Source organism: Pogona vitticeps, chromosome 3 (assembly GCF_051106095.1).
Source record: "Pogona vitticeps strain Pit_001003342236 chromosome 3, PviZW2.1, whole genome shotgun sequence".
NCBI lineage: Eukaryota > Metazoa > Chordata > Lepidosauria > Squamata > Agamidae > Pogona > Pogona vitticeps.
This window is the reverse complement of record NC_135785.1, coordinates 196,975,419-197,003,383: the sequence shown is the minus strand read 5'-3', so window position 1 is coordinate 197,003,383 and position 27,965 is coordinate 196,975,419. Positions and strand designations below refer to the sequence as shown.

Genomic DNA, 27,965 nt, shown 5'->3' with positions numbered 1-27,965 from the left:
AGAATTAAAGAACATGGGAGTATAGAAATTTGACCCAATGGCAATGACAGTCTGTCCAAATGAAAACTCAAGCTTTCCTCATTTCAGAAGTATAATTTATTGTGGAGGAGGAGAATAATTTTCTTGCTGCTGTTGTTACTCTTTGGGAGTCAGAAGGCCTTGCCAATCTACTGAAAATCATCCAGAGATATACCTGTAGATCAAAGTGTACCTTCTGCCCTCTACCACTGTTGTATAACACAGATCCAGACACTGCAGTTTGATAGGCACAATGTCCTCATTATATTGTGATAAACTGGGAAACTGTGGGCTTTTTAAAAATTAAAATTTGATTAGTGACACAGAGAAACAAAACACTTTTGTTTCTTTTCTAAAGCCTTCAATTAATATTCTTAAATGTAACTGGATTTCCATAGATCAGAATCAAAGTATGGTGCTAATGTGAAAAAGGCATTAGTGGAAAGAGTGACGGATTTCTCTCAATGTAAAAAGCATAATCATCTCTGGTTCTGCAATGCTGTGGTTTCTTTCTAGACATGTGATTCCCTTTTTCTCTTAGATTCCCAACGAAGCTCCGTGGGAGGCACCACATGCAGAGGAATGGGACAAAATGACTATGCAAGAATTAATTGACAAAATTTGCTGGACAAAGTGAGAAGTGATTTTATGCAGTATCTGTAAGATAGATACCCATGGTAACCCCCATCCTAAGAAGAGAAGTAATACTTGTTACAAGTAATGAGCAACCCATGACTTTTTTCTTGATTTCCTACAGGTGTTCGGTTCAGAGGTTTGGCAACAGCAACCTCTGTTTTTCCTGTGGGAGTCTCCTAGGATGATAGGAAAGCATGGTAGAAGTGAAAAAGAAAGGAGGGCCATGAAGGGGAAGTTCTGGAAGGGGAAGTTACTTTTTTGGCAGTAACAAAGTTACTTTTTGGGACTACAACTCCCAGAATTACCTGCATTTGTATGCCTATTTTTTTTAAAAAAAAAACACCTTCCCTTCTTTCCACCTTGGACTCATTTACAACCAGCACATGGTCCCCACCCTTTCTTAAAAAGTAGGAACCAGCAATTTGTATTGGGTCCTGAGTGTGTGGAGGGGTACTGGCCCCAGAAGAAGAGCAACAGAGGCTCCCCAGACCAGGATCTCAACCAGACATTACTCAAAAGCCTGTGGAAAACCGGGTGTACCAGTATCAAAATTCAGAGGTTGGATGGTGCATTAGGTAGAACTTGTACTGCTATGAAGTATTGCCCCTCTCACCTGATGAGCAGGTTCAGGACTTTGCAGCCATGTATATATCCACAGCATCCTTCAACTTGGAAATTTGGTCTACATAATATGAGTTGCAACAGCAGGTTCCTTTATGGGCAGAGTCTTGTTTCACAATAAGTTTTGGGAGGGCTGGATCAGAGCATTATTCTGCCTAAAATAAGAGCAAGATGGCATCCTCTTCCATTTGTCACATGCATGCTCACTGTATTAACTGATGAACTTCAGCACTGGCAAGGAGGCTCAGTAGCAGACCAATGTAGAGGAGCATAGGACAAACTGTGGGAGGGCTGCCCCAGCTGCCCCTCCACATCTGCTATCTGAAGCAGTGGCCTTACTCCAGGGTGATAAATAGTTAATTTTATGCTTCAGGCAAAAGTATAAAATTGCACCCCTCCCTCTGCTCTCAGCATATGTCCATGTGCATGCACACACAGACATACACACACCACTGGAAAGAATGGGAGAGCTGGCAGCATGAAGTCTTAAACATACATGATAGTGCATGAAGTCTGAAATTTGCAGCACCTGGTTGCAATTTGAGTTTATAAGCCCTATTAAGGTATTATCTGAATAAATTAATCAGGCATAGAGGGAAACAGCTAGCTCCTCCCATCTCTGTTGTTGTTTTCTGCTTGTGAAAAAAACAGCAAGTCTGCAGGGAAGGTATTCCTGTTTGAGTACCAAAGAAGGGGAAAGAGCCATAACTTTTCCAGGTAGTGAATTATTATTACTATTAATAAAAATATTTTACACCACCTTTCTCCTTGAAAAGGACCCAAGGTGGCTTACAACATTGAAAGAAAATATTTAAAATGGAAAACAACAAATATACAATGGTGGTTAACATCATTAAAAGATAATATTTAAAGCTAAGAACAATAAGTACAGTATACAAATATTTCTCTTTTAAAAAGCCTCTGAGAAATGGACAGCACAAAAATGGAAAGCACAGGTAGTGCTAAAAATCCAGTCAAAGCAGTATTTATTTATTTTCCAACTTTTACCCTGCTCATCTAGATTCAATGAATCTACTCTTGGTGGCTTACATTCAAAATTTAAAACAAACAATATCAAACAACATAGAAAGATCCAAGATGATAAGACACAGAGAATTAAGAAATGGAAAGGAGGAAGGCTTGCCGGAGGGCTTGCCAAGTCTTCAGCTTGTTCTTAAGTAATGCAGAATGATCCATCAAAAAAATCACACACGGGTAGCTAGTTACTGAGGGAAGGCTTGCCTGTAGAGAAAGGTCTTTGCCTGCTTGTGGTAGGACAGCAAAGGACAACCTGGCCTCCTGTAGGAGGAAGTTCTAGAGTCTAGGAGCAGCAACAGAGAAGGCTCTCCTGTATCCCCATCAGATGCACCTGTGAAAATGGTGAGATCTAAAGGAATTTCTAAATATACCCCTTTTCTAATAGTATGGTCTGCTCAGTATAGTACATACAAATTTTATATATATCTTCTTTTACAGTGGTGCCTTGCTAGACGATGATAATCCATTCCACTAAAATCGCTGTTTAGCGAAATCATTGTCTAGCGAAAAGCATTTCCCTATTGGAATGTATTGAAACCTGTTTAATGCATTCCAATGGGGAAGAATCGTCGTTGTCTAGCGAAGATTGGCCATAAGAAAGCTGCTTTGTGAACCGCCAATCAGCTGTTTAAATCGCTGTCTTGCGAAGCTTAGGTCCCGAAAACACCCATTTTGTGAGCATGGAGGGAACTGTCAAAATCATTGCCTAGCGAAAATTGGTTTGCGAAGCAGGGACCAAACATTGTCCAGCAAAATTCCCCCATAGGAATCACTGTTTTGTGAATCGCTATAGCGATCGCAAAATGTCAATGTCTAGCAAAAAAACTGTCATGCGGGGTAACTGTCTAGCGAGGCACCACTGTATATGCCTTAGCTTTTTGTGTCTCATTTGCTTCACCTTTTTAATGGCTCTGTTTCACTCTGCCTAATAACAGAGCCAGCCCTGAGCCCTGACAAAAGCACCCAGGGAGCTAGAACTGCATTGCTCCCTTCTTTCGAAAATCGACTTCCCTGCATGTTTCACATTCTCCTGTATTTTTGATCTGCTGTTGTGATCAAGATTGATGTTAATCCAGAAATGGCTTCTCCTCTCTTAGATGCAATGGATCACAAGGGTACTCTCCTTTCTTTTCTTTCCTTCTGTTCTGCTGACATGTAGAACACATTTGCCTTTGTTTTATATATGTGCTGCATGCTAGAAGAGGCTTTCTGTGTGGTTAAAAAATGCATGGCAGATTAAATGATTTGTTGGATTTGTAGCAAAAGAATTATGTCAATAAAGAAAGTAGATGAGATGATTTTCTGTAAATTGTACATATTTCAAAAGATCAGTCACTCAAGAGCCACAATGAGGAAGGAAGGAAGGAAGGAAGGAAGGAAGGAAGGAAGGAAACCACTGATTTTCCTATGTAGTTAACTCTAAAGTTAAAATCAGTTTCTACCATGGTATATGTGTAATATTGTTCTGGAATGAAGGAAGATAGCTAGTTATTAATGACAGAATCCCTGAAGCTGCACAATGTGCCCAGAGATCTTTGAAAAACCTTTGAAAGATCACAACTTCTAGTGATTTGAGAGCAAGTGTGGAGTAGTGATTAGTATTTATTTATTTATTTATTTATTTATTTATTTATTTATTTATTTATTTATTTATTTATTTATTTATTAGATTTCTATCCCGCCCTTTTAGACAAAGTCTACCCAGGGTGGGTTCCATTAAACATTGTAAGCTAAAACATTTAAAAACAATTCAAAACAATAGTGATTGTTTTGATAGAATGTTAGACCTGGGTTCAAATCCCCACTCAGTCACTATTTCTCAGCCTAATACCTAACTGGATTCTTGTGAAGATAAAGATGGGGACATCTCAGACATTCTTACTGTTAATCTAGGCATGTAACTAATGATTAGATTAACACTATGTCTGAATTGGGTTGTTTAACATATTGAAAGTATAATTCGAATGAATTGTATACTATATGGGAAATATATTAATTGCATTTTAGGTACTTTCCCAATCTCACTCCCTTTTAATCCTTATCCCCATTGTTTCCCATTGTTCCCTTCCATTCCTTACCCTGACATGAAAATAAAAAGTTTGATTGCAGATAGATAGATAGATAGATAGATAGATAGATAGATAGATAGATAGATAGATAAGATAAAGATAAAGATAAAGATAAAGATAAAGATAAAGATAAAGATAAAGATAAAGATAAAGATAAAGATAAAGATAAAGATGGGGAGGAGAACCATATAAGGCCCCCAGAGCTCCTTAGAGGAAAGACTCTATATGCATAGAAAGAATAATTAACTTTAACAAATACAAAGGTGAGTATTCGAGTGCTCCGTATTTTCTATATAAGCATACTATGAATGCTATAAATATAAATGTTATCAGCATTTTGAATACAGTGTGTTGTTTCCAGCTAGAGCCATCTCTTAGCAAAACATGTATAACAAAAACAATAATAAACATAAAATATTGTGGCACCTTAGAGACTCACAGGTTCGTTTTAGCATGGGCTTCCACGGATTAGCAAACATAGTTTTGTATACTAGAAAATGTTTCATCACTTTCTTAATTTACCAAGTGGGAGAGAGATAAGTCTTTGCTATTCTGGACCACTCTTATCACTTACTTACTGGTGTGATTAAGGTGCCTTATGAAAGTGATAAATAGCAAGTGAGGGACAACTCAATTGTTAAGGTAATGCTTGTTTCTTCTTCTTAGCCATGTTGTTCCTCCAGGCAAGCCAATCTTTCAGCATGGATGCCTGAGACATCAGACTTGTAAATAAAGCATGTGCTGTCTCTCAGTTGACCTATTATAAAACAAAATCAAGCTAATTTACTAAATACTATTTGAGGCAAGCTTGTCATAGAAGAAACAAGCTGTTTTTTTTCTCCTTAGGAGTCAAAGGCTGAAATCCTGTTGCTTTGCATAGTAAGTCACAACTGGAGTAAGCCCACCAAATCAGCAGTCAATTCCCCTGTATGTTCTATTGATGCAAACTACTGTAAATACTCTAGTTGTGACTAACTACACTAAACAGGATTTCAGCCAGTGATTCTAGGCAGAGAATTAGCATCTTGTGTAGTGAAGCTCTGAATTACACCTGTCATAACATGCAATGAATACTGTAGAAAATTGTGGTGTTGCTTTCCCAGCAGTTGACCTCTTAGCAATATTTCTCTGCCCTCAGAAGCATGCATGAAAAAATACCCAAAGGTTAGGTTTTCCCAGAGGCCAGCTTCATCCTGAAGCCAATTGTGCTCTTTCAGCTGGGAACACATGAAAGGTATTCATCTATGGGAAAAATACTATTACCTGAGTAATAACCTCTGTTTTATTTTCTATCATTTGGAGCAAAGGACACCCGCGTTTCTGTTGAAAAGCCCCCCCCTCTCTTTGTCTCTTTCTCTCTCTCTTTCTCTCTGTCTGTCTGTCTGTCTGTCTGTCTATCTGTCTATCTGACAGATAGATAAAGATAAAGATAAAGATAAAGATAAAGATAAAGATAAAGATGGGGAGGAGAACCATATAAGGCCCCCAGAGCTCCTTAGAGGAAAGACTCTGATACTCTCTGGGTGAAATCTTCTTAAGGTGCCTCACAAACAGTGAATAATGTCAGTACGATAATGAAGCATAAAAGCAATGAGTTCAGGATGATATACATGGCTCTCCTTCCTCACCCCCTTCATTCAACCCGTCCCTCCTTCACAGTAGGTCAGACTGAGAAGGAAGAACAGGATGAGGGCCAAGCATGATATTTTGTATTGAAAACCTGAAGGCAGGTCTCTTAAGCTCTTGTCTACAGTGCTAACTAATATATCACATTAGCTCTCACGTATCATATAGAAACAGACCTTTTAACCATTATTTTTATCTGTAGTGTGGCTGTTCTTCTACACTTTTCTGTTCTGTTTCTTTTTCTCACTTTTGTTGAAGAGGAGGCAGGACAACAGATCAAAACCTTCCATTACTGTTTTCTTGGCTTTGTATGTTGATTAATATTTCATTGCAATATGTGCATAATTAGGAATAACAATAATCATCTTGCATGCCAACGGTTCAAATACCTTTAATAACAAACCAACACTGACACCTAATTCAAATTTCTCTAGTAATTTGATAGTTTCTTTGGAAGCAATGGGAACAAATCATTTCATGAGTTATGAGGTAAATGGCTATTGTTCGCTCAGCGGAAAAAGAGGTTTCCAGGAAACAGAGCTTTCCTATCCATTGCAACAGGGGAGGGAAAATGTTGACTACATGTTCTTGAACTACAATTCCCGTAATCCTCCACCAGTAGCTATTCTGGCTTGGTTTGAAGGAAATTTATTTATATATTTGGAGGACCACAGTTGCCCACACTTGTGCTGGAGAGCAAGAAGCAAAGCAAAGCAGGATGTGCTGCTTTTCTACTACCCCATAGCACTTCCAGCACTCTCTGGGTGGTTTACATTTTAATTATGTAGGCTACACAAAAAGGGACAGATAACCTTCTCTGCCATTTCTCTGTTATGATTGTTGCCTGCAGGGCTGCCAAGCGGTTTGCCAAGCTGTTTGTCAATGTGGACGTCACCTCCGAACCTCATGAGGTCTCAGCTCTCTGGTTCCTGTGGTATGTTAAACAGTGTGGAGGGACAACCAGAATATTTTCAACAACCAACGGAGGCCAGGTATAGCAAGCCATTAATTACTTCCAGGTCACAGTGATGTGGTTGGGCCCCTTTAAAATTCTTGAATAAATTAATGTTACTAGCTTTTAGATATTCTCTGTTTAATGAGGTATACCACCTTGGGTCCTTTTTTTAAGGAGAAAGGCAGTGTAAAAATATTGTAATTAAATAAATACCCCCACCCTCACCCCTAAAGTTATCTGAACACTACAAAAGAAGTCTCCACCTGCTGCTGAAGGCATCGTCCAACAGTCCATCTCATGGGTGGTCATAAATGTTTCTGTTTGAATCAAACAGGAAATGAAAGGATTGATTAGTGAGTATGAACAAGTGAAAAATAAAGCTTCAGCGGAAGCAAGCAAGGGACTTATTTCTTGTTCCAGAGCCTGTGGCAGTCTAACTATTTAACTGTCAAGTACAGACAGCTAAGCTGCTAAGCATTCTGATGCCAATTCTTTTTTGGCCATCCCAGGGGTCCTGGACTGTAATTCCTGATAGTTTTGGACTATTATTTCAGGCAAGCAAATATGTTTTGACTGCAGTTTGACTGTAAGAGAGCATGAAACACTGGCTGAAATCCTGTAGTAACTTGTAGCTACAATAGACCCGTTGAACAAATGGGAATTTGGTAACTCAATGCCTCTGTCAATGCAGTTCCACTGATTCAATGGGTCTACTTTAGTTGTGACTTAGTGCTGGACTTCAGTCCTTATGTGTAGAATATTAAGTTTTAAGAGCTTTTACAAGCTCAGACTAACTGAGAGGGTTTTTTAAATGGATTGTTGTGCCTTGTTGATTTTAAATGTGTTTTTAATTGATTTTATTTATCATTTTAATGCAACATTTATTTAATTCATTTTACAGTGGTGCCTTGCAAGACAAAAGTAATTCATTCCACGAGTAGCGCCATCTTTCGAAATTTTCATCTTGCGAAAAGCGGTTTTCCCTATGGGAACCTCTCAAGACGAATGAATTATTTTCGTCTTGCAAGGCATTGGTCTTGTGAAAAAAATCATCTTACGAAGCACGGCCATAGAAGAAGCCGTCCTGCGAGTCACCAACACGATTGCAAAAAACATTCGTCTTGCAGGTTTTTCGTCTGGTGAGGCGTTCATCTTGCGAGGCAGCACTGTATATCCATGCTCACTGTTTTTTTAGCTTTTAAATATTGTCTTTTTAATGACGTAAGCATCCTTGGATCCTTTTAAAGAAAGAAGGTAAAATAACAATTTATAAATAAATTGGATTGATCAGGTATCTGGAAGTCCCATTTCAGTATAACAGTTATGTGTAATTCAGCTAGAAATGGAAATTAAAAACAAAATGGACTTTGTGGTGGATGCTTCCTATCTAAGCTTATTATTTGGAACTGCCATTTTGTTTGATATGTGAGATTATATTTTCTCTGCCTGTCTTACAGGAGAGGAAGTTTGTTGGTGGTTCTGGACAAATTAGTGAGAGGATTATGGAATACCTGGGAGATCTTGTTCAGCTAGAGAAGCCTGTAACTTCTATCAACCAGACAGGTGAAAATGTCATAGTGAAGACACTGGACCATGATACATATGAGGTGATTTAAATCTTAGAAATGTTGGGTTTGGAAAGATTTATTGTGGAAAAGTAAATGTGAAAGAATTGAAGAACATATTTATTAGACCTTGGGAAAGTTACTTCATTGACTACAACTCCCAGAATCCACCAGCTTACCTGCTGGATAGTTAGTCCAAGTCATACAAAATAACAGGTTAGAAGCTTCTGTTCTGTAGGTTACAACTCCATTTGAGCTCCACAAACTATGTTTCGAATAGACCCCTAAACCACAATTTGGGCCAATTATTTGCCAGATTTGCACAACATGGCAAATGACTAGCTATAAATCAGGGAAGGAAGCTTATAATCTCCTTTGTACTGGTAGAAAGGAGGAAGAATTGGTGGAGATACTTGTTTTCATTCTGAAGGAAAACACTTCCTTTACATATGGAGGCTACTCATGTCATCAGGCACCTGAATTTCAGTGTTTCTTCAAACTGTTTGGTAACTTTCTATGCATTTGGGGGGTTCTCTCTTCATACTGCAGCTGCTAGTGTGGGAAAAGCCTGAACAGAGAAGGTGTGGCTGATGTGCTCCCCCTCTCCATACATTCAATTTAACTGTATAATGAACATCTTGGAACTATATCTAGCAGCTGCATGTCATGTCACCGTTTCTAGGTTCAGAGATAAATGTATGCTATCTGAGTCAAATTTTCTATCAAATAGGATTGGAGGTTTCCAGTAGCCCAAGAATATTTATGCATCCTGTAAAGATAATTATGCTTGCATTTCATTTCAAGGCTCGATACGTTGTTTGTGCCATCCCTCCAGCACTCAGCTTGAAGATTCATTTTAACCCATCTTTGCCTTCAATGAGAAATCAGTTGATCAACCGGGTTCCTATGGGATCAGTCATCAAATGTATAGTGTACTACAGAGAAGCATTCTGGAGGAAAAAAGGTACTGCATTTTAATTGAAAGGGTACGGGATTGCAGCAAGCCTGAGAAAAAATTATTTCAATTTATAATAGTCTATCAGTCCAGGAATTAAATCCAAGATTGCTCTCAACTAGACTTGACCCACTGAGACCAATAGGACTTACATCACATATCCCATTCATTTCAGTAAGTCTGTCTGTCTTGCCATGAACATTAGATTTCGCTCATATTTGTCAGCAATATTACTTTCTGTATTTTTAATTACTTTCATGATGCCTTTAAGTTTGCTTGATTTGTATGCTTATATGTACTAAGGATGGCTTCACTCTTTTGCTGCTTTTCACTAGTATGGTATTTAGAAAATTTATGAAAAGCAAAAATATTGAGCCACAATGTCTCAAATCATTAGTGTAAAGTTACTCTGAGTAAGGCTGATGACATCATCAACTGTGGTCATTTTCTGGGAATTAAAATCTAGCATTTTCCCAAAGATTTTCAAATTCAGCTTTGTAACAACATGCTGGGTTTTTTTTTAATCTTTTGGACAAAATATGACCAGTTAAGATTAGATTCCCTGCTTGGGATTAATAGCTGCCTGAGAATATAACATTTTATAGTTCAGGAGTGAGGAGGATAGAGAAGGTCTTGAAGGGCAGCTATTGGGCAGCAGCAGTCGTAGAAAGAGACACTGGAGGAGCTCTCACAGATAATGGCAGTGATGCTCTACCGAACTCTTGTTAGTAGTGTGCAGATGACAGCTATGGTAAATCCCTTGTAAAGACAGAAACATCTAAATCCTTGTGAGAAGCTAATCCGAAATACATTAAGAGAGAGTCCTGGAAGATGAGACTCCCAAAGCACCCAGTCAGTTACTAGTTTTTGGTGTTCCTTGATGGATTGCCTGCTTACAGTGAAAGATTTGTTGGGAGGAATGGCCTGCTCATGGACAAGGCCCTCTACATCAGGAAGACTCATGATACATTGTGGGCTTAAAGATTCAAAACTGTAGAGTGAGGGCTACACAGCTCAACTGGAGTGGGTTAGAGCAGGTTAAATAGGATCCCCTAAGGTTGCATAGAAATTTGGTATGCCATTTAGTGTAATGGCATACTGGACTTGATAAGAGAGAGCATTGGAGTTGAGCTAATGATTTTTTTAACCCAGGTGAAGTTGGACACATTCAGTAGTTTAATAAATGTTTCTGTAATGTCCCTGTTACTAATGGCTTTTGATAGTTATTGTTAAGAGGGATAAGAATGATATATTCATTAGAGCAAACTGGATTGCTGACATCTTCACTCTTTGCTCCATTTCAGATTTCTGTGGTACCATGATTATTGAAGATGAGGATGCAGCTATTAGTTTGACACTAGATGATACCAAACCTGATGGAAGCTTTCCAGCCATAATTGGGTAAGAAATACTTTAGAAAATGCCTTTTGAAAACATACAAGATAGGGAGCTTCACAACTAGGTGTGAAGCTGATTTAAGCAGTAAAGGATGTGTGATTATACTCTAACATTTTTCATAGTATCACAAGATGCAAATTAGTTTTTTTTTAATTGACCAAGGATGAAGGAGAAGCAGTGCACTCTATTTGTATACTGAGTCTGCAAACTTTGAAGGTATGTCTGTGGAGGAAAAACATGTGATCACTTACTAATTTCAAAGTTTCCCATCTCATCTGTTTTGATTTTGAATCTTGCAAGAGGAGCAAAATGTGGTATCTAAAGAGAAGAGAAAATGAAGAGAATGCCATCTGTGTCTTGGCTGGAGTTGCATTACATGGCTGGAGCTTGCTTCTTTTTGGAAAAATGCTGCTTGCTGTGTGATGTAGAAAGTAAGAGTGGTGCTTCGCTTAACGACGATAATCCGTTCCAGGAAAATCGCTGTTAAGCAAAAACATCGTAAAGCGAAAATAAAAAGCCCATTGAAATGCATTGAAAACCGTTCAATGTGTTCCAATGGGCTGAAAACTCACCGTCCAGTGAAGATCCTCCATACGGTGGCCATTTTCAGTGCCTGTATAGCGAGGAATCCATCCATAAGCACAGCGGGGAGCCATTTTAAACACCCTGTGGCCATTTTGAAAACCCAACGATCAGCTGTTTTTGATCGTCATAAAGCGAAAATTGGTTCCTGAAGCAGGGAACCGATCATCGCTAAGTGAAATTTCCCCATTTAGACCATCGTTTTGTGACTGCAATTGCGATTGCAAAAACATCGTCATAAAGCGGATTCGTCGTGATGCGGGGCAATTGTTAAGCAGGGCACGACTGTATGATGAATAATCCTGGTTCCATTCAGAATGAAATCATTTTGCCTTGGGCTAAGGGTTCAGATGGGCATTTCCCCACTGTTTGGTGTGCTGTGGGGATGAGCTGACTTGCTCTTTTTTCCAGACATAATTGCTAGAGTGAAGCAATCTGTCCCTGGAGCACCACTACGTGTACCTTTCTGAGCCGCTGTCGGGGGCTTCTGTGTTTCTAGCATGGGTAGGTCTGCTCTAGTGTCAATTTCTGGTAATGTGAAGTGGCTTAATAAGTGAGCCACTTCAGGATGTTGGCAAATTGAACACTTCCTTTGCTCCTCAGTGGAGGGGCAAGGTAAGTAAAATTATTATTATTATTATTATTATTATTATTATTATTATTATTATTATTATTATTATTATTATTATTATTATTATTATTATTATTATTATTATTATTATTATTATTATTATTATTATTTTACTGTGCTGATGTGCTGTATCACTTAGATTAAATTTATTTATTTATTTCCTTTCCCTTGTCTGAAGTGCCAATCAAGAAACTGGTTTTGACTGCTGATGTTTTCCTGGTCAGCACTTTCAACAAGGCATAGATTTTTTTAAAAAAAATAATCTAAGTGATGCAGCACACCAGCAATGATCTAGCAGAGTAAATCATCATCATAATTTCAATTCCCCTGCCTTTACAATAAGGAACAGGGGGAGTGTTCAATTTGTTGATATCGTGAAGTGGCTCATTTATTAAGCCACTTCACTTTTTATTGTATTTTAAATGCTGTAAGCCACCCAGAGACCTTTGGGTAGTGTGGGCGGCATATAAGTTAAATAAATAAATAAATAAATAAATAAATAAATAAATAAATAAATAAATAAATAAATAAATAAATAAATAAATAAATAAATAAATAAATAAATAAATAAATAAATATCAGAAATTGACAGCAGAATGAGCCAGACTAAATAGGGTTGCTTGAGATTCTTATTCCATTTGAATGTGAAACTCATAGCAATAACATATCACACCTCTATCCGACATCAAGCGATCCTATTTAGACCACATCAGCCCACTCCAAAAGGGCCTGTGTAGATGAGCCCTAAGAGATTTAACTTTTTACCTGTTTTCTTTTACCTGCATACTTTTTTGCACATCAGGCAGAAGAAAGGTATACATCACACCAGGAATGTGAATCATTGCTTACTTCATTCTTTCCAGTGAGGTGGAGAATGCTTATCTACAACAACAACATGAGATTTGCTGCTGATCTGATTTCTGTCCTCTGAGGTTGAATTTTTTGTGAAAAACAGACAACTTCCCTTTAGGTTAATGGAAATTAAATGCTTTTAAGCTTTGGAGGGGTTGTTTGACTCTTTCTGGACAATCAACCAGTCCTTTTGTCTTTGTTATTTGTGTTGTGCTTTACTTCTCAAGGGGAAAGGAAACTTGTTTTGAACAATTTTTGTGTGTGAAAATTACAAGGACCTTAATAGGGGTGGGGTGCAGATCTTGGTCTTGCTGTCAGATGCAGGCAAGAAATCTTGTGGGGCTTTCCAAACCCTTGTCGGGGTGATGTCTCATTGAGTTGAGGCAACCAAAATCAGTTAGGAATTTAGGGAACAGTTACTGCATCCCTAAGTTATACATCTGTTTACACACTTCAGTGCTAACATTAAAAAGAGGGAGGTCCATATTTCTCATTTGAGAGTTGTCTGCTATGCCATCCTATACATAGAAACATAAGAAGAACTGGGCTGGATCCGATCAAATGTCTTTCTAGTCTTGCATTCTGTTCCTGCAGTGGCCAACAAAATGTCTGTAGGGAAGAGCCCACAAGGCATGACAGGAATAACTAGGTTCTCCTTTTGTTCCTCAGCTAATTGTCCCTTAGTTATCCTTTTGTTTTTCACTGGGAAAGTGGACACTTCCCAGTTTCTGCACTACCCTAAAAATATGGGAAGAAATGCCACAGTTTTATTTGGCATGGAGTGTTGTCATTTCATATCAAAAGATGCCACTGGGCAGCATTTGACAGGTTGTTGTTGTTGTTGTTGTTGTTGTTGTTGTTTTAAAGCACATTAGAGTGCCATATACTATGAGCATCTATTCAATGTATTTTTAAATATATATTTATTAAAATATATTTCTTTTATGGCATTGGAAATATATTAAGCCTGGATAGCTCAGTGGTTTAGGTATCTGGCTGCAGAGCCAAAGGCTAGGAATTTGCTTCCTCACTGTGTCTCCTGTGAGTAGAACCAGCCTGTGTGGCCTTGGGCAAGCTGCACAGTCCCAGGGTATCCCTTAGAAGTAGGGAATGGTAAACTACTTGTGAGTATTCTTTACCTGGAAAATCCTGAAAAGGTTTGCCGTAAGTCAGGATTGACCTGATAGCACATGAAAAACAAAATGGTATAAGAAGTAAGGTTTTCTTTGTTTTCTCCCTTTTTGCATTTTAATATTTTAGTTTCATCCTTGCTCGTAAGTGTAGAAGATTGGCTCACCTCACTAAGGAAGAAAGGTATGAACTATGAAGTACTGGGTGTTGTTTCTGACATCAAGATGCAACATTCGGTGTTGATCCCTTGCTTTTGGGGGACGAGGGTGTCATGTGAATGATGCTAGTGAGCGTTGTGTCAGTAAAATTATTCCAGTTTATATTTCACATGCATACACTGGGAGCAAAATTCTGGGTATCTTTGTGCTTGTGTAACCCAAATTAGCCACTGGAAACATTTAATTTAAACTCATGGAAAGTTTCCTATCCCCTCCACCTTTCAGGTTTTGATGCTTCTTTTTGCCCTGGTGTATCCTATGGGAGTTCAGGTTAGGAGAGGGGAAAACCTCACTTCCGCTGGGATTGGAACTGCTGTCAGCATCCTGGCCCTATTTTTTTTTTAAAAAAAAAACTTTTAAAGGCTCCCTAAGAAACTTTCCATGATTTTAAATTAAAGATTAAATATTTCTGATGTCCAGGTTATGCCAGCATGAAGTGACATAATCAAGATTTTGTCTTTTGTATATACGTGTGTTTGTGTAATAGCAGAGTGTTAATTTCTTGGTGATACGACTTTTAGCCTTTTAGCCTGCCATAAATACCACACTGTATTTATTGTCTACACTGTAAGAACTATTAAACATCTGCCACTGTTGTGTAGCTTAAATTCTGTTCCTGTGAAATAATTGGATGCCGAACTATGTCTCAGGGAGTGCCATAAAAGGACTGAGCCCTGTATTTGTTGTGGAAAATGTGCCCGTCTCTAAAAACGCCTCATGGCTTTTAAGGGCTCGAGTTTAAAACGAAGACATTTTTGTTTGCCAAGTTTAAACTCTTTATGTTTTGTGAAGCATAGAATGAATGGCTTGTCTGGGGGTTGTATACACAATGTGCTGTCTGAACAGGTGGGGTCACATGTCTGGGCATGCGACTGATTTCAGCCCTCCCTCCCAACAGGTGGTGATAGCAGGTCTCCTATGGCAGGGGTGTTCTTCCTCCTCGTACAGAGCAGTCTAAGATGCTTATGCCAGAACCATTTTTTAAGATAAAAAAAATCCTGCAGATCAGCTTTTGACAGGGAAAGGGGAGGTTGGGGGCAAATCCACACACTTCCTCTCCCATCTTCAAACAGTCTATTGCAAGGGTTGTCTTGGATTTTGGGACAATCCTGCACATGTGGTTCTACTTTCAGATACCAGTTTTCATGCACATTGTCAAAGCTTGCTTTGCGCATGTGTCCATGTGCATGTTGGCTTGTGCTTGTTGACTATGAGGGGCTTTAAAAGCCAGTTGCTTAAAAGAAAGCACAAAAATCTCAAATTCAAAAGCATTTTGATCCACTCCCAGAATAGACTACTGCTTGTTTGTGTAACAAAGGTTTTAATGAACAATCAATAATTCATCAATATTTCTCCTGTAGGAAAACCCAGATCTGTGAGCTCTACGCAAAGGTGTTGGCCTCACAGGAAGCTTTACATGTAAGAACCTTACTTTCCAGTGCAGTGACCCAAAACCAGCTAATAGTCCCAGCCAGAGTGGGTTGATTGAATCAGTGGGATCTTGATAAATCAGTGTGTTTGTAATGTAACTTAACTCAATTTCACTGGAAAAACAGCATATGGAAAATGTCTATATCAACATTTCAAATTCTGTTGCTGTCAGTGAGTCACCTGCAGGTTGACTAGGAAATATATAACAAGTTTGTGCTGTGTTTTTGTATGCACCAGTAATAAGAAGTAAGAAAAAGCAGGGGCAGAAAGGAGACAGGGTTTCTCAGATTTTCTTGTTTTCTTCTCTCCCTCTGTAGTTTTACCATTGCCATTTAATTTGATGGTTATAAATAAACAAATAAGTACTATTAAAAGTGCTATAGGTGGCCATCATATATTTCACAGCTTCCTGTTCCCTTCTCCATTTGTTTTTTGATGGATTTTTAAGTTTTCTGTTGGCCGGCCTCATATTTTTGTTGATTGTGCCTTTGTAGCCAGTACATTATGAAGAGAAGAACTGGTGTGAAGAGCAGTATTCTGGAGGGTGCTATACAGCCTATTTCCCACCCGGGATAATGACTCAGTTTGGAAGGTATGGTAACAATAAACAAGGGTGGTTCTTTAAGAAGCTTAACAAAAGGAAGACAATGGAAAGATAGTGGGGTAATAATATCAGGACAAATAATTCGTTAACTCAATTAAACTTGGGGGGGGCACTCATTGGCGGAAAAGGGGATTCACTGAAAACGTTTGAGGAACTCCCCGTGTTCTGCCTATAGCTACAACCATCATCATTCTTAGGTAGCAAAATCAGGGAGCTGGATAGGGGACAGACTGTATTTGTCTTCAGTGTGGAAGGGATTGTCACTCTCATATTGGCCTTCCCAGCCACACTAGATGCTGTTCCCTCTACTCAGAGCACGTTACCAGTCTCTCAAGACTGAAGGATGCCTAATCATCATTCTTAACTACTCGGCATGCTGGTGGGAGAGGGCTAGTAGGAGTCAAGATGAGTGATCTGTGTAGAGAGACTGGCTTGGTTATGAAAGCTGTGAACAGATTAATGTAGTATGAGATAGATTAGCAACCATGCCTTTAACCACTGGTGGCCATTTCCACTGCTTAGACAACAGTTCCCTTAACAAGTTAATTGATCACATACAATTAAATCTGATGCATATTCACCAGATATAATTCCTATTGTGTTCAGTAGTGCTTACTTTTGAGAAAGTGTAGATAGGATTGCATCTTTATTTAAGCAGATGTTATTACACTTCCATCCTAGTGCTTAATGCAGATGATTCCAAACCTCTCAAAATAATGTTTATACTATGTGGAAGCATCTTAAACATATTAACATAAGCAAATTATATATTCCTTGTTTACTGTAAAGCCATCAGCAATCAGTTTGCCTCCATAAGGAATGAGCCAGCTAAAATCCTGTATTTGTAATATGCGAATAATGCAGCAAATTAGCAACACTGATTGGACAAACACTCTTGGCAGGCTAGTGTGGACTGATTTCCTTGCAATCTCACATCCCATGTGTTGCACATAGAGTGACTGCTGCTACAGTGAGTTTGTGCCTGTGATCCCCAGCAGGTACTTCAGCCCAGTTTTGAGTAATAAGAGAGGCTAGAGGGTTGAATGTGTGTCCTTTCCCTTACCTAGGGATTCCTCTTCTCCAAGCTGGCTGCATCAAATATCCCTTTGGACAATTTCAACCTTACTGATCTCCATGCACAACAGTGTGCAAGTGTGCCCTCTGCTGGCCATAAGGGTGTTTTGGCTGAGCACAGTGTTGTTATTTTTTAGTGTTGTTTGATTTGATAGTAAGTGATAAATCATTAATTATTCCCATTTTCTTCTCTTTCCATAAGTTAACCTTAGATGTGTATGAAATTTTAGATTCAGTCTCACATGCAGGGGACTTTTTTGTTGAAGCAGTGTCACATTTTTAAGCTCCTGCTCAGCACTGCGCTTCCTTCTTGTCACTTCTATATTTTGAAAGCAGTTGTTGGCAAAGGGACACCAATGTGCAGCACAACACAGTGGGCGAGACCCAAGTCAGTCAAGGTTCAAACTAGAGGTGACATATTTTGATCTGTGAAATGAATGGATAGAATTAACACAATTAGCAACCTGAGGAGGGGGGGCATGACAATGGCAGAACCACGGGGTTTAGGCAGAGGGATCTTAGCCAGTGATGCTCCTGATAAAACCCAAATGTTTGTGTCATTCAGGGTTTTATCAGGAGCATTGCTGTGTCATAAAACCCATGGAGGTCCCCCTTCCATTGTAAACAGCAGGTTCTAGAAGGCCTAGTTTACTTTTTTTTTTTTAAGCTTGGCCCTGAATATCTGGAGAAAGCTCAAAAAAGGCAGAAAGGATATAGGTTATGAAACGCATGCAGTAGAATAATGTTAAGCATTATTACTAATACTGTCACCCAATTTAAAATGTCACCCAATTTAAAAACAAAGAAATGTCTTCTTTGTACTTCTTATATTGAATACCTGTTTTAAAGGATCCTTCGCGAGCCAGCGGGTCGGATCTACTTTGCTGGCACTGAAACAGCTACACAGTGGAGTGGCTACATGGAAGGGGCAGTGGAAGCTGGAGAAAGAGCCGCCAGAGAGGTACAGCATGTGCGGCTGTAAAATAGACATTTTAAATCTGTTTTTAACAAAGATTGATTGGATTTGTTTGTTTATTTGTTTGTTTGTTTATAATGCACTTACCAGCCCTAAATTAGTCAGGAGAGGGTTTATGAGGCACTGGTTGAAAGTGTAAACAAGAAGGAGTCCTGTGAGCTTTTTTGGACCAGAGCCCACCTCATCCTACCTTTTCAACTCATTTATTTGATTTACATCCTGTCTTTCTCCCAAAGCTGGGGTTCAAGACATAGCAAAATGAGAATAGAAGCAGCAAAAGATTAAACACACCAAAATTTATAATGTTTATAATATTAAAAGAGATTTGAATTAAAAGCAAATTAATACTAGGCTGAATAAAAACAAACAATAGTAGAGCATATACTTGATGCTGTAAATGAATTCATTAGCTTTTAAGGTACTATTGGGCTGATTGGATAGTTCAGTGTTTTAGGTATCTGCTGCAGAGCCAGCATTTGGGAGTTCAGTTCCCCCTATCTCATGCCTCCAGGAGAAAAGCCAGCCTGTGTAGACTTGGGCAAGCTGCACAGTCCCAGAGTAATCCCCAAATTAACAAATGGTAAACCACTTCTGAGTACTTTATACCTAGAAGACACAAGAAGGGGTCACTGGTAAAAACAAGCAACCAATAAAAAAATTGAATGGGGGAAGCTAAAATCAAGATCACATATCCTGTTATATATCTAGCCCCAAGCAAGATTCTAATCATTTAACAAAATGCTTCTGTGGGAAGGGTGTTCCACAACTATGGTCTGTCACACCAACTACTTTCTGATGGTAGTGTGATGATGATTGTGCAAGGAAAGACTGCACCATGTTGGACAGATGAACTGAAACTTAAAAGTAGAGCTGTGTAATTCTGAATTCTTTCCTATAAATAGTCTATTTAAATATTAGAGTGATTGGCTGTGTAGTACAGAGAGGAATACAGTATCTTTAATTCCCTTTATCACACAATGGAACAACTAGTAACATTAGGAGTTAAAATTGAATAGCAAGTTTCCAAATATGCACACCCCACTACATTTAACCAGTTCGGACACTGCTTTTAATATGAAAAGAAAATAGCTCTTTACTCACTGAGGCTACAAATTGTAGGCTTGAACTTGATTACAGAAGAGTTCAATAAAGTAGAAAGGCTTCAGAGTAAAGATGGGGATATTTGTATTAGTAAATGAATACGAATGTCCCCATCCCAGCTGCAACTAATATGGGTCCAGCCCTCAGAACCAGCCCATCCACTCACATGTCAGCGTCCTGCTCTTCCCACCAGTTGCAGAAGTAGCTCCACAGTCTCCCTGCTTGACTGGCCACTCCAGGCAGGGGGTGGGAGGACGAGTCTCCCCGCATGACTGCTGAGTGGCCAGCCGAGCAGGGAGACAGCGGAGCTACTTCTGCAATTGGTGGGAAGAGTGGGAAGCTGACAGCATGGTGACGTGTGAGTGGACAGTCCGGTTCCAGGGACTGGACCCACATTAGGTGCAGCTGGGACAGGGACACTCGTATTCCTTTACAAAAACGAATATCCCTATCTCTACTTCAGAGGTTAATAGAAGGAATGAAGAAAAATGTTAACATACTAAAAAAAGGGGGTGGGTGGGTTCTCTCAGGATGGCTGAAAGAAAACTGTGGACATGAGAAGAGGAGAAACTCAAAAGAGCATCCTTTCTCTTTGGTGTCCAGAAAGGTTCTCTTTTTATACAAAGGCAGTAAAAACAATTGAAGATAAGGGAGGAGTTGTCTATGCCTGCCAAAGAAAGAGTGCTGCTGATTTGGTCAGGAGAGGGAGGACGAGCATGGAAGCTACCCAGCAAGTTAGTCTTACAAGCACTTCCTTCCTCACAGGTGTTCATGCATCAAATTGCATGCTGAATTGCTCATAATTCCAACATTGAAAACCAGTGCAGAGACTTGACTTTGATTTCAGGTGAAGGATGTGTGTAGTAGAGATGGGCAGAAACCGGAAAACTGGTCAGGGCTCAGGGCTGGCTCTGTTATTAGGCAGAGTGAAACAGAGCCATTAAAAAGGTGAAGCAAATGAGACACAAAAAGCTAAGGCATATACAGTGGTGCCTCGCTAGACAGTTACCCCGCATGACAGTTTTTTTGCTAGACATTGACTTTTTGCGATCGCTATAGCGATTTGCAAGACAGTGATTCCTATGGGGGAATTTTGCTGGACAATGTTTGGTCCCTGCTTCGCAAACCAATTTTCGCTAGACAACGATTTTAACAGCTTCCTCCGCGCTCGCAAAACAGGTGTTTTCGGGACCTAAGCTTCGCAAGACAGCGATTTAAACAGCTGATCGGCCGTTCGCAAAGCGGCTTTCCTATGGCCGATCTTCGCTAGACAATGATGATTCTTCCCCATTGGAACCCATTAAACAGGTCTCAATGCATTCCAATGGGGAAATGCTTTTCGCTAGACAATGATTTCGCTAAACAGCGATTTCAGTGGAATGGATTATCATCGTCTAGCGAGGCACCACTGTATTCATTATCACTAGCCACAAACCACCACACCTCCCTAGAAAAATGAACCAGGAACCAGCCTGGTTTGTGGGGCTTTTTTGGGGGGGGGTTGTGGTTCATTTCATGCCCATCTCTAATTTCTACATCTCCTTACATGGGAGTAGCATTTTTTATGACTTGATATGATCTGCACTGATGCCTTGAGCCTTTCTGATTAAAAACAATGATTGCATAAAACAATTACACACACAGTTTCCTTGTTCCCTGGGCTTTCAGTTGTACACCTGATCATGCAAGTGGCTCCATGATCATCCACTGTGCAGCTTGAGGAAGACCAAGTACACGGTAGACAGTCTGGAAAGCAGGTACCTTTGCACACACCATTGCATATAGGACAATAGCTTTCTGATATGAAATGTTCTCACTCTTTTAGATATTGTGCTCTATGGGGAAAATCTCAGAAGGAGAAATCTGGAAATCAGAACCTGAATCACTTGTAAGTTCATTATTTTTCTGACAATGATAACCAGCAATTTTGAAATGGAATGGTACTTTATATATTTGATCAGACTGTATAAATGCCAACCACTTTGTAACATACACTGTGCATGTCCACAAGTAACAGAACTGTCCTCTGCATGTTTGCTGATACATAAGAGTTACATTGAACTCAGTGGAGTTTATTCCCACATATGGATGCATAGAATCATAACTTGATAAGAATATAAAACCAGAGCTCAGAAAATGTGTCTTTTTTAGACAGTTGCCTCCAATATACCCTTCCCTGCACAGCCAGCTGTGATCCAAAAAAACTGACCTTTCCCAGCTGTCCATAAACATTGCTTTACTGGATCTACCCATCATCTATTAACTTAGAGCAGTTTGCTTCAACCTACAGTTAGCCAGATCACCCCCAAATTAGCTGGGGATCATTACTAAGGCACATTTGGCTTCTGCTACAATGGCATCTCTTACTCCCTAGTTACACTTTGTCCCCAGCTGTAGTATCAGAAAGGTGGAGCACCCACATTAATAGTGATTATTCTTCCTTCCAGGATGTCCCAGCCCTGCCCATCACTACTACATTTTGGGAGAGGAACTTACCTTCTGTATCAGCACTACTGAAGTTGATGGGATTCTCTGTGTTTGTAACATCAGTGGCTACAGCCGGGCTCTTTGCATACAAAAAGGGTGTGTTGATGCAAAACTGCAAATGGATGTGAAGCTGTATACTGTTGTCATGATCTGCGCGTTTGTGTGCATTTGCACAATCACTTTATTTTCAATCAGCAGTGATTTCTGACATTCTTACTTATGTGATGCATTTATTCTATAAAACTTGGTCTTGTGAAAGAGTCCAGTATGTGTTTCTAAGGCCACTACACCAATGACTGCTATTAAAATACATGTGGTGGCCCTGGAGACCAGTGCGTTGACTCTTTTTCGTCTCACAAAGTGTGTTTGGATCTTACGGCAGTGGCAAGACAAACACCATTGCACAGTGGGAGAAAAGTAGATGTATGCCTTTGGTCTCTCCATATGTTTTGAGGAATTAATAAAGTTAATGAAGACATATTAGTTAATAAGCTCCAGCAACAAAATCCCAACTTGATTCCACAAGATCTGCTTTTAGTTCCTTTTATGATCCTGAGGTGTTTTGCAAAAACAATTACGTAAAAAGTAGGAAGAGAATGCCACCTTCCTGAAATTTTCACTTCAGAGTACAAAACTGAAAACATTTAGGCGTGTTCACTAAAAACATTTAGTGAACACTTATCTTTCTGTATGTCCTGAGAGCCCGTGTAGTATCATGGATAGAATGTTTGACTAGGACTCAGGGTACCTCAGATCTCCGTACTCTTCACCATCAAAATTCTCTGGTGTGTGTGTCTAGCAATGGTAAACCACTCCAGGAACATTTGACATATCTTGAAACCCTGTTAGGAGTTAGAAACCTCTTAAGTTAAAAACAACTTAATAGCATATCTCCTAACACTAGTGGCCTGCAATCTGAGTAGAATGGGGATAGCTCACTGTGCAATGAGTAGCTGTAGCACAGCTACACAGGCTGCTGGTGTCTCCTAGACGTCAAGAAGAGTGCCACACCTGGGTATTGAGGCTAGGTGCAGAAGAGAACAGAGTGCATATACTATACCTTTAAAGTTAAAAGACTAAGGAATTTCAGCAGGTGTAGCTTGAAATTCTTTTTCTGTGCAACTATTAAAGGTTCAGGAGCCCTGTTTATTTATTGTTTGTTTGTTTTGCCTCTAGTGACCTTCCACCTAAGTGTATCCAGCAAATGCAAACAGATGTTTAAAATACTGAATTCTAGATATTTTTATAGGCATTCCTTAATCACTCCAGATACAATAGCTCAGACAAGATTAAAGTATGTGATCAATTATCCATGATAGTAGAAGAAACAATTCATGATATAGCAAAACAGTACTCTGATCATTCCCTAACTTTTTAGTCTTTACTGTCTATGAGTTTTCACTTTTTCCTTCCCAGTCATGAAGGCAAGGGACGTACTTTCTTTTCCAAAAAAATCAAGTGTGATTTTTTTAAAATTGTAGATAATAGCTGATTTAATTATGTCCAGAGAAGATTCACTGACATTAATGAGATTTAAGAAAGTCATGAAAAACTAGTGTGTTCTGTTGATTTGGACGGGCTTATTCTATGTCTGGATCTGGATTTTGAATATGTGTAATCATACTACTAGGAAAGCTTGCAGGAGAGAGGTAGTAGGAGTCATGATTAGTGATGTGTGTGGAAGGACTGGCTTTGTTTCAAGAGTTAATGAAAGCCGTTAACAGATCCATGTTGTAGTATAATATAGATTAACAACCATGCCTTTAACCACCGGTGGTCACTTCCACTGCTTAGACAACAGATCAACAGTGCCTTTAATAAGTTATTTGGTTACATGCAATTAAATCTTATGCATGTTCACCAGATGTAAATCATATTGTGTTCAGTGGTGCTTACTTTTGAAATAAGTCTCTGACTGAAGAGTACTAAAGCACTTTCATCTATATACCATGACTCCCTTTTCCTCCCAACACTCCTCCTCAACCAGTTCAGCTTTTTCAGCAGGACTTAGACTGAGCAACAGGAGCATAGTGTCTCTTAACGTTGCAGCTTACATGTCAGTAGCAGTGATTGGGAAATACATTTTTGGAATTGACCACTTCCAGAATCTCTAATGTTGGTTGGGAGATTCTAGGGGGTGTCATCCAAACAAGTAACTTTTTCCAGGCTCTTTTTAGTGACAAGTATGAAATGATTAGGTAGCTCCTTGGATTAAAAAAATTAGAGAGAGGAAAGAAAACCAGTGCTTTAGAAGCCATGTGGCGGGCAACTCATAGACTTTTGTGATTTGTTCTGGCTTCGAATCACATCAGAAAAAGGGAGAAGAAGCCAGATCAAACCAGGAGCGGATTGTTCTTGTGAGTGAGGGTGCCGCCCTAGGAATATTTGGCAGGAATGAGTTAAAAACATGGAATCAAACTACAAAATAGAATTATAGTTTTACCTCTTCAGACCTAGTTATGGTAATGCACTCACAGCAATTCGCCAATCAAGGATGGAGGTAAGAAAGGATTCTAATTATTCCTACTTGCTTTTAAGCAAACACTCCCACGCTCTTGACAAGTTAGCCAAACCTTTGTGGTCTGTGGACTGGAATAAATTACAGTTCTAATTTTTATAGTATTTGATCAATCATATCCCAGAATGTTTCATTTGTTTCACTTTTTTTTTCAACTCTTCATTTCCTGTGATGAAGGGAAGCCAGTTCTTCTGGGAAAAATGGGAGTATTTGTTATGGCATAATCAGAAACAGAAATAGCTCATACGCTAAGATCCTATATGAGATCTGGGTTGCATAAGTTGAAGTCGGTTTGATGGATAAGGCTGCCTTTAGAGAAGACGGTGAATTAACTGAACTTTTGCTCTTTCTAGCTCTTTGTTTTGACAATTTTTCTTTGAAGCAAGTCCCACTTGTTCCTGCTTAACCAAAACAGAGCTATGGAGAAACCAAAGCCAACATCTGTCTTGTGGGCCCATGTTGCCCAACCATGCAAACTTTGTGCACCAGAATGCGACAGCTCAGTCTCCCTGAGTCCCGTTGTGTTGTGGAATCTACGCAGTTCTAGTTAAACAGCGCAGGCAGGCAGCATTGCTGCCTGCAGTATTGTTACCTGAACAGCTGTAAATAATTTTCCTCAAATGCAGCCACTTAACAAGAAGGCCTTTACAAACTGAAAACAGCTGGGGGAAATGGAAGATATGCTAATAGGTCTATTGTTATTGCAATTATTATTCATCCCTTCCTCCAGTTAATACAACATACTGGAAACAAAAAGCTGTCCTCTGGCATTTTTCAGCAAATCAGAAACTGGTGCAATGAAGCAGAGGTTGTGTGTTTGTTGGTAATCTGGAAAAAATTCAAGTGTCTTTGAATGTCTTTGTCAAGAAATACTAGAGATATATTTCCACTAACTCTAACCCTCAGTAACTTGGCATTCATAGAATCATAGAGTTGGAAGTGCACTATAAGGCCATCGAGTCCAACCCCCACTCAGTGCAGGAATCCAGATCAAAGCCAATCTGACAGATGGTTGTCCAATTTTATCTTGAATGCTTCCAGCATTGGAGCACACACCACCTCCCAAGCAATTGGTTCCATTGTCATACTGCTCTAACAGTTAAGAAGTTTTTCCTGATACTCAGTTAAGGTTTGTTTGTCTGTTTATTCCTGATGTATGGAAATGAAAATGGATGCCATTTCTGTGGATTAACAAGAAAAAAAAAGCAGAAGTGGATCCAGGAAATCCTTCCTTCCCACTAAGTGACCAAATTTTCAGGGCTGATAGTACTGATCACTTCTAAAATTATGCAGTAAGAGGCAGGTTGTAATGTTTTTAGCAGTGGGCACATGCCCTTTTGTGATTTTCCTCATGATGTTGGGCTCAGTATATGTAAACGCAGGGCATTTGATTCTTACAGCTTAAATATAAATAAATAAAGCAACCCAGTATAAATTCTGAACTCATAAAGACATTTTGAATTGATGAATTCCCTCACAGAAGGAACTTCTGCATGCCAAACAAAATCTTTGAGTTGTAGTTTGTTTACTGACAATGGATAGCATTTCTCCAAAAAGTATATTAAGAAGCCATATTTTGATTGTGGAGAATGATGTGTAAGATGTCATAAAAACATTAAAGCCCAAGGATGTGTAGATTGCTTGGATGATCACTAAGCCTAAAAGTCCATCCAATCTAATGTGAGTTGGCTGGCCAGATACCTGTTTCTGAACAATAGTATATTACAACATGATTGTTAAATGCAAAAGGTATGAGACATGGGTTTGGATATCAATTTAATAAGCAGCTGTGCAGTACTTCTTTGCTCTTTGCCATATGTGATTAGAACTGCTACACCTTACTGTTTCAGTGAATGAATGGATCATTTTTTAAAAAATTAGACTGTTTCAATTTGACCCCGCTGCCATATAGGCCTTTTGAGTGTGTATGTATATGAGTATGTATGCTTTACCAATTGTAGAATGTGCACTGGTGATACCATCTTTTGGGGGAGCCAAACAATCTGTCTGCTTAAACATTTTGTTTGCTGAAGAATACATGTGCATACTGCATACAGTGAATATGCATTGGCATATGTTGCACTGGGGTGTGACTATTTGTCAATTGCAGTACTTGTGCTCATTTTTGTGGCATGGAATGCTGTCATGTTTGGAGTACAGTGAACCAAGAATTGCCAAGTACTGTGGGCTTGGATGAAGGTTTTTAAAAAAGAGAGCCATGACAACAGTAAAAGGTATTTTGTATAGGACCTGACTGTCTCCGATGAATTTTTGGTATCACCTGGCAGGACGAAGTTCCAAATAGAGTAGTCCTAGAACAAGTTGGAATTTTTAGTATTTATACATACATTACTGAAACAGCGACATCTACGTTGGCTTGGGCATGTCGTGAGAATGGCTGATGGTCGAATTCCAAAAGATCTCCTGTATGTAGAATTAGTGCAGGGAAATCGCTCCAGAGGGAGACCACAGCTGCGATACAAGGATATCTGCAAGCAGGATCTGAAGGCCTTAGGAATGGACCTCAACAGATGGGAAACCCTGACATCTGAGCGTTGAGCCTGGAGGCAGGCGGTGCAGCATGGCCTCTCCCAATTTGAAGAGACCCTTGTCCAGCGGGCTGAGGCAAAGAAGCAGTCCTGAAACCAGCAAAATCAGGGAGCTGGACAGGGGACAGATTGTATTTGTCTTCAGTGTGAAAGTGATTGTCACTCTCGTATTGGCCTTCTCAGCCACACTAGATGCTGTTCCAAGACCTCTGTTCAGGACACGTTACCATAGTCTCTCGAGATATTGCTTGTTGAGATTATGGTGAAGAAGATTTGCAAAAAATCAAAATGTACAGGTTCCAGGAGACAATAAAGAAAGAGAAGAAGTTGCAACTGGGTGTGTATTAATTGCCCTCTGAGGCTTATCCACCCTAAAGTAGTTGTTATGTGTTCATATACTGCATCACTGTAATAATTGTATTGCTAACAGTGTAGTCAGGAAAATCAGCTGTAGCATCTGTCATTAGTGGATATCTTTCTGCAGTGGATGAAATGAATATTCTATGGCAATGTACTGTTACATGTTTCTAAAATGTTATAATACTTTACAAGGTGCCACTTTCTAAACTGACATCTATATTAAAATTCTCAGTAGAAATCAAATCTGTTCTTAAGAACTGGAGTGTAGACCCACCTTTTCAAAACACTGAAGGACACACATTGAAGTCTGCTTAGGGAAGGGGTAAGCAAGGGGCCATACAAGGGCTGACATGGTGATATCTCTAGGGAAAAATGTTTCATAGGCAGGCCCCAATCACTCACCAAAGAGTACCTCTCTAAAGCATGTCACTGAAGTGGAGAGAACTGCCATGTAAACATGTATTTAGAGTTTAGGTCTATAAGCTGGTCACTGAGGTGAATACAGTCCAGTAGCCACCTCTTGGCATCTGTCTGGTGTTTAGTTACCTCTTGTGTTTTTCCAGTCCTAGA

At 39.3% G+C, this 27,965-nt stretch overlaps 1 protein-coding gene across 1 annotated transcript in view; it reads left to right on the top strand.

Annotated features, from left to right (window-relative positions):
* The window catches only part of LOC110074070 (amine oxidase [flavin-containing] B), a 57,387-nt gene extending 29,749 nt beyond the window's left edge, over window positions 1-27,638 (top strand). Inside the window, exons 5-15 of the mRNA XM_072994204.2 lie at window positions 560-651; window positions 6,859-7,000; window positions 8,421-8,570; window positions 9,333-9,492; window positions 10,788-10,884; window positions 14,207-14,260; window positions 15,657-15,714; window positions 16,221-16,318; window positions 18,254-18,365; window positions 21,307-21,369; window positions 21,929-27,638. Of these exons, the coding sequence (XP_072850305.2) occupies window positions 560-651; window positions 6,859-7,000; window positions 8,421-8,570; window positions 9,333-9,492; window positions 10,788-10,884; window positions 14,207-14,260; window positions 15,657-15,714; window positions 16,221-16,318; window positions 18,254-18,365; window positions 21,307-21,369; window positions 21,929-22,096 (1,194 nt within the window). The 3' untranslated portion in view covers window positions 22,097-27,638. The remainder of the gene's footprint in view (window positions 1-559; window positions 652-6,858; window positions 7,001-8,420; window positions 8,571-9,332; window positions 9,493-10,787; window positions 10,885-14,206; window positions 14,261-15,656; window positions 15,715-16,220; window positions 16,319-18,253; window positions 18,366-21,306; window positions 21,370-21,928) is intronic.
* Window positions 27,639-27,965: the final 327 nt, after the last annotated feature.